This window comes from Pinus tabuliformis, chromosome Q, assembly GCF_031772625.1.
Source record: "Pinus tabuliformis cultivar Carrire ecotype Pingquan chromosome Q, CPIR1, whole genome shotgun sequence".
NCBI classification, from domain to species: Eukaryota; Viridiplantae; Streptophyta; class Pinopsida; order Pinales; family Pinaceae; genus Pinus; species Pinus tabuliformis.
The window spans coordinates 287257183-287264991 of NC_142296.1; the positions used below are offsets into that span (position 1 = coordinate 287257183).

General features: G+C 34.9%; 1 protein-coding gene across 1 annotated transcript; it reads left to right on the forward strand.

Moving 5' to 3' along the window:
- Window positions 1-6652: 6652 nt before the first annotated feature.
- Window positions 6653-7547, forward strand: LOC149219358 (LOB domain-containing protein 1-like). Its single transcript, XM_089382579.1, has 2 exons — window positions 6653-6841; window positions 7233-7547. Exons 1-2 carry the CDS (start codon window positions 6653-6655, stop codon window positions 7545-7547), a joined length of 504 nt encoding a protein of 167 aa, XP_089238705.1.
- Window positions 7548-7809: the final 262 nt, after the last annotated feature.

Consider the following 7809-nt stretch of genomic DNA (forward strand, 5'->3'; position numbering starts at 1 on the left):
TTTGTCTGCAAAGTATACTGCTCCATCAAAATTGTCAGTAAATTTTTCAAAAAAATATCTTCTAAAGATCATGTGGCAATTTTCTCCTGAATCAAGCAACCAATCATTTTTCCAAGAAGCAAGTGAAGCATTAAATAAGTCTTCATTTACTCCAATATTACAGTGTGCCACAACATAGTGAGCGTATTCACATGATTTACCTTTCTCTTTTTCATTAGTTTTACCTTTGGGTTGGTTTCTTTCCTGCTCAATTCTGTCCCAAGGCAACTTGCATGTGGATGCATCATGTGATCCATCTGTTTTGCAACGTATGCATTGCAAATCTGACTTTTCTCCTTGACAGTGTCTGCCCCTTCTGCCTCTGAAATTGCTTCTTCCTCTTCCTCTTCAACCACCTCTTCCTCTGGAAGAATCTTGAGCAAGATTCTTCTCTCTATGTGCAAGACACACAGTCTCTTCAGAAGACTGAGGAGTTGTCTTCTTCCCAAAATCTTTCTCTCTTTCAGCAAAATTTTTCACAAGGGAGTCAAAGGTAATTTCTTTGAGGTTTCCATTTTCTTGCAATGATTCAAGATAATTTGAGTAAGTGGGATAAAGTGCCTTGACAAAAGCTATGAGAGGAATGTCCAATTCAACATTAATGACTTTGATATCATGCATAATAGATTTTACTTTTGATGCAAGAGCAAGAGGATCATCATTTTGTAATTCAAGGCTGGACAATTTAATCATGAGTTGAACAACTTCAAGTGCAGAGTGTGAGTCATAGAGTTCCTTCAGTTTTTGTAAGGCTTCGAAAACATTGAAAAATGACGAAATATGGCAACTCACCTCTTCATTTACTGATGTTGCAATCAAGACATAAGCCTTGCTGTTCTTATTTTCCCAAATGGCGAATTCCTTGTCTGAGGTAGGCTATTCTGGTTTTTTGTCTCTGTCTCCAACACACACTCCTTTCCATAGCTCATTAAAAATGAGAGTGTGTTTGATTTTCCGTGACTATTCTGGATAGTTCTCCTTGCCAATGAGAGCCACTCCCACAATATACATCAACGAATGCATTTTAAAAAAAAAATGTGCATTGTAAAAAAAAAATATACTTCTACTGTCAATATATAAAATATTTTCAATTTTCGTGTTAATGAATAAAATTGCACTGTAATAGAAATATTCTGAAGAAAAAAAGTGCAATTCTAGTCAATAATGCAGTTCTGGTAAAAAAATGCAACATGGAGGGAGGAAGGTATTGGAGGGAGCATCTTACTGGAGGGAGCAACGATAGCGTGGAGAGGAGGGCTGTATGGAAACAACACATATTACACAGTAGAGAGCTACTGGCAAAGGCTAGAGATAGCAACGTATACATTAAGTTGCATTCGAAATGTTGCAAGAATGCTTCTATGGGCTAGATCGCGCACAAGCATTGTTGGCAGCCTCATAAAACAACGCGTTGTGAAGTAAGGAGAAATGTAAGCGGAGTGGTATGGGAGCTGCAAGGGGAGGTACACCAAGCTTTACACCAGTTATCATGTAGAGGGCAGAGAACTAAAGAATATGGCAGACTGCAGGACAAATTTATGAAAAACGGTAGAAGGGAGTTACAATCGGATACTGCAATGCCAAAAATGGAGCTGGCTCTGATACTATATGGCAGACTGCAGGACAAATTTATGAAAAACGGTAGAAGGGAGTTAGAATGGGAGATTGCAATGCCAAAAATGGAGCTGGCTCTAATACCATATCAGGCAAGGTAACTCCTCAAATGAGATTATATTATTCATTTAGGCAATTCATATTTATATACATGAGGGAGTGACTATTGAGTTTCATGATGACTCTCTATTTTCTCTTATTATTTATTTACACTATTTACAATTGTTCACCCAATCCCTATAATTAAGTGTCAATATATATATTGACTATGATTGTGGAATGCTTTAATAATGGATTAATGGTTTGATATGATCGACCGTGGTTATCATAATTATTCCCATAGCAATCGTGGTTTTCAATGGGAGCGTTGGGCATTGTGGTGTAAAACACACACATTACATTGAGCTTGGTTGGCTTATGCGTAATTCTACAAAGATACAAATCATAATTTGAATGACCAAATGTCTTGCAATAGAAATGTTGTTAAAATAGGTTTATTGAGTATTTCTCCACATGGAATTACAAAGGACACAATTGAAGTGCGATTAGTCCAAGAATTAGTGTGAATGACAACAAGGACGTTCTAATCTTGAGACAAATGTGCATGGAAAGAGCCGAAGCATGCTGGAATATGATTGATCTTACATTGATTGCGTTGTTGAGCATGAGAAGAACTAGTAGGTTCGATTATAGAAGTGACCCGTGCATTGTATAGATGGATCAAGGTCGATATGGATTTTTTACATTGTTGACTGGTCACTGTATTTATATACAGTACGTTGAGTTTTGAAGGGTGTGCATATAGCTTATATATGTGCATATGAAGAATGAGTTTGCACTGATTGTAAAGCAGTGTGCATATTGAGTTATAGAGTGCAGAGTACAATGGGTGAGAGCATTGTGAGTGTGGTTCGATGAACAATATCATAGATCACGCTTGTAGTTGTTCGTTGAATATCTTGTGTGTACGGTAGTAGAAAGAACTTGTACGCTATAGGAAAGGCAATGCGATGGATAGACTGTTATTGGAGCGTAAATTTCCTGTAAGAGTGATAAACGTAGCAGACAAATACAATGAGAATGGGAGCGATGGTTGATTGAGCATTTTTGTGATTGATGACTTGAAAAGTGCATTGAAGCATATGTATGCAGAGGAGAAGCTTCGATGTGCACGAGATCTATTACAGAGGTTGATATAAAGAATAGCCTATGTATATATATGTAGAATAGAATTACTTGTGCAATGAAAAAGTTTGTAGAAGAGGTTGTGGCAGAGTATTGGTTATGTTTGTATTAGTTGATTTTCTTGCTTTTCAGGGGATGCTAGAAGAGTTTATTGTAGTTATTTTTATTGGGTTTTATTATGGATGTTGTACTCATCTTCTTGCTAAAAACTGATGTGTTTGGGTGAGCTTGAAGAGCTTATGTTTATGCCATGTAATACTGCTACTGTAAAGGCTTGAGGTTATGTTTCAGATAGGTGGCTATTGTTTGTCACGTGTAAGAATGAGGTTGTATATGGCTGGTATATTGAGGGTAGAGCATTCAGTCATAGTATATGGTTGCTAAGTGTGTAGATTCATTGACTTAGGGTTTCTCATGTTATTTTTATATTGGGCTTTGTGTGAAATATTATGAAATGAGGTTTATTGAATTTGAGGAGGTTGGGGCTTTAGGCAAGTGGTGCCCTGTGAAGACAGGGTATTGGCTTTGTGCTGTTGGTGGCCAGCTAAATTTTGTATGAGTGATTACTTGATTAATAATAAAAAAAGAGAGACAGAGAAACAACCAGAAGGTGGTTTTTGTCCCTTCGAGATTTCCACCGAAAAACATTGTCTTGTGTGCATAAATTTCTGGTTGTATCATGACTTTTATATGATTCTTTAATATTATTCTATTCTCAAATCTACTAGTATTAATATATGTATTGTTATTTAGTAAATTGATAAAAAAATTTAAAAATGGAATAAACATTATTACTACTGGTTCACCCCTTTTACCCTTTTAGTAGCGATCCGATAGCATAATTATTATAAAAAAATTATAATTTTAAAACAATTACATTTCTATAATTTTAATAAACTAAAATATTATTATTAATCTTAAATTTCGCATCTAAAATATTAAATATTTATATATTTCATTTAAAATATTTTTTTATTCTTTAGAGGTCAAACTCATAAATTCTAAATAGATTATATAATAGGTTATATATGTTGTTTTTGATATGTAGCCATACTTTTAGTCTAAGATTAATATTTTTTTTTGTAAGCTTCGGTAGGACCCACTCATATTCCACATTTTTACAACATTTTACAACCTCTTCGCAGGATTTGAACTCAGCTAGGCGGTGTGAAAGCCATCCGCCCCAGCCATTACATCATGCACATCATGTGCTAGTCTAAGATTAATATTTATAATATTGAATGGAATGATTTTTTCTCATGTGTAAAACAAATTCAAAGTCAAGTCTACACCACCACAATTAGCGCTCAAATCAAGTTCTATAGCCTTTTATCAAAATTAATAACCAAGCAGCCCTTTGTGAAGTTAATAATAGCCATACGGGTTAAATTTGATGTTTACTTTCTTTTCCATGTATTCAAAATTACTCGTTAATAGCCTTGACTGCGGGGATTGAATGCGTCGTATTTTTTTTTAACCACATGGTGAATCGGTAACTGTCAGGTTTAATCTATGGGAGACCAAGGATCAAACCTCATAGTTGCCACTATAACCAAAGGTGAGCGGGCTTGGCCCAAGAAACGAGTAACACCCGCCACTAGTCAACGCCCTCGCTCAGGTTTGAGCACAAGAAAATGAGTCCGAAATGATAAAAATGATTTTGTTAAAAGAGTTAAAAGTGTGTTTGAAATTGTTCACATTGTTAAAAAGGAAGAGAATTGAAAAATACATTTCAATTAAATGTAAAATTATTTATTTTGGTTCATTATTCAATTTATATAGTGAATCAATGGAAAAAAGTGAAATGCTCTAATATAATTAGCATGTGCACTCATTTCACTTATCTCTTTAATCACATTTCTAATCAAATTCAAAAAATCTCCAACATAAATATAAACGCAAAAAGTAAAGGGAAAATTTTAAATTAATCTCTATGACTAAATTTACACTTTCAACCATATAAATATACAATTTCAATGATCTTTCCATAGTTTGACAAGGTAATTTTTTCAGCTTTTAAACAGTGATTTTTCCATTTCTCAAGAAATAAGTTAAACTTCACTTTAAAATATTAAAAATTTGCTCCAAAGAATTAATTAGTTAAGAATTGGACCAATATCCAAAAAATAAATGTTTTCTAAAAAAATAATTAAAATTAACTTAAAAATATTAAAAATCCACTTTAAAAAGGTAAAAAAATAACAAAATAAATGGCTTAGGTCTAAAATTAAGGATGGAGGATATCTTTGAACCAATATCCAAAAAGGAATTCTTGAACCAATATCCAAAAGGAAATATTAACGCGTAATGCTCCTTCTTTTACAAAAGAATAATAAAAAAAAAAAAATCAAAAAATATTTTTTTAAAAAAATATTTGAAAAAAATAATCATAAAAATATTTTGTTACAAAAGCAAACACCATACAATCTTACACCAAGATTGTATTTTATTAGTTAATATTGCTTCTACTCTCATCCAATAAATGAAAGAACAATAAACCATCATTAATCTACTATATGAAAAAGCAATAAGTAATATTACTACATGACAAATATATATTTTTTTATTTTTATTAAATTGCCTAATTCCCACATCCTTTTGCCCTTTCTTAATAAATGGAAAAGCAATAACCGATCATTAATCTACTATATGAAAAAGTGGGTAAATATAAATCAGCATGAGAAGTCATTTTCATGAAATTACTTAATTCAAATAATAAGTAATATTACTATATGATCAATATAGATTAGCATGAGAAGTCATTTTCATGAAATTACCTAATTCTCACAACTAGTGACCCACCTACTTTTACATTCATCTAATAAATAAATAACTAAACAATAAACCATCATTAATCTACTCTATGAAAAAGGCAATAAGAGCTAAATATCTATTAGTATTAATAGTCATTTTCATTAAATTACCTCATTCTCACCACGACCCACTCACATACTTTTACTCTCAGCCAATAAATAGAAAAACAATAACCCGTCATTAATCTACTATGTGAAAAAGCAATGAATTCTTATGGCTCTATAGTAAGTACATATTAGCCTTTCGAGCCATTTTCATTAAATTTCATTAAATTATGTAATTCTCACCGCCAAATAACCCATAGAAGGGTCATGATAAGACACCATTAACGCAACCGAATAATAATATTTCCATTGGGTGACTAATGGCAGTCATTAAAAATTATTTTGGACCATACATAATCCATTATGGTCTGCGTTAATCGGTGAACGACGACACCAGCCATTAGTAATTACTGGTCCTCTTCGACGGCAGTGCCTAACCAGCCTACTATAGGGTATTCAATGCGCCTGGAGATGCAGGGAGATAGCCCGTTAACACGATGAATTCTCCTTTCTTATTTAGTGATGAGTTTCTGAATTCGCGTGTTAGCGAACTATCTCGCGTGCATCTCCCGGCGCATTGAATACCCTATGGTATGCTGGTTCTTCAACAACCAAAACTTGTGGGTGAGCAAAAATCGAGATGAGTGGACACAGCTTTCTCCTGAGCAACAACGGATCCACCGTGCTTCTCGTGATACCTCCATCAACGCTCAACAACTCTATTTCCCTCCCTATAAATTCTACGTCCCTCAGAGTTTGTTGCCAATCATTTCTTCTACTTTTCTCTCTACTCCACATCATTCACGTTTCAACTTTCAAGACACTCTGCTCGCGGACAGCGACGGGAAGGTGAGAACTAATAGCAGAAACATTCGTGATATAACAGGTTCTCGCAAAACCAACGATAAGAATTCGGGCGCTATCGGAAAAGAATTGTGTGGATTTTTGTTTTGCAGATGAGCGACATGTCTTCTAAATCGAATGCAGACACGTGGTCAACATCTCCCTGCGCTGCCTGCAAGATCCAGAGAAAGAGATGTTCACAGAAGTGCGTGCTCGCGCCCTATTTCCCGAAGGATAACCCCCACAAATTCTTGCTGGTACACAGAGTCTTCGGAAATGACCATGTCATCAAACTACTTCAGGTTCCTGCAATTGCTTTCTTGCGTTATGGATAAATTTAGTATAATGCACATATTTAAGATTTGGAAAGAACTTGTATCAAGTGTATCCAGATTTTCATTTCAAGAATATTTTTAAGAAAATTGTAGAGTAGATTTCCGGTGTATACTATACCCATTGTTATTAAGTATTCTGGTTTCTAAAATGAGTCACGATGGTGTAGTGTGCATCCAAACCCAAAATTTTAGATAGGTTATATATACTACACAATTTTTTTCCTGAAAATTCTTCACAAAGAACTTTTACTTTCTAATTCAATTGTAATAATACCGATTTTGGAGATTCAAGGATTCAGATTAATAGAAATCATGGGTGATGGGATTTACGATGTGGTAATCGGTGACGGTGTTACAGGATCTACCGGCCGAACAGAGAGGCGATGCAGTAAGCAGCATGGTGTACGAAGCAAGCCAAAGATTTCATGATCCTGTATATGGGAGTGCCGGAGTAATCAAGTCTCTGCAGAATAAAGTATCAGAGCTGCAATCCCAACTGGCTTCTACACAAAGAGATCTGGCTAACATGAGTATGCAACATGCTAATCTCTTAACCATCCTTAATGAAGGTTCTGCTTCACTTTTCTTCAATGGATCACTGCTACAGAGTGAAGACACACATGCTTTGGACGATGGTGATTCCATGGAGCTATGGGAGCCATTATGGACATGAATGTGAAATGCTGCATGCTGATGTTTTTCCCTCTTCCTCCTCTCACGGGCCTAGTAGTCCTAGCATTTCCCTCTTCCTCCTCTCACGGGCCTAGTAGTCCTAGTCCTAGATGCAGGCTAGAATACACGTCCTCTATCGAATGCATAATATGATAGTTTCCACCGATGAGGTTCAGTTATCTGATTTTTGTCCTGAGCTTCTTCAATCATTTTACATTTATACATATATTTGTTGCATTCAACATACTTGTTAAGTTGAATTG

Excerpts from the sequence above, each read along its gene's own strand:
- LOC149219358 (XM_089382579.1), top strand. The coding sequence starts at position 6,653 with ATGAGCGACATGTCTTCTAAATCGAATGCAGACACGTGGTCAACATCT. Across the intron at positions 6,842-7,232 it reads ATGTCATCAAACTACTTCAG|GATCTACCGGCCGAACAGAG; the intron begins GTTCCTGCAATT and ends ACGGTGTTACAG.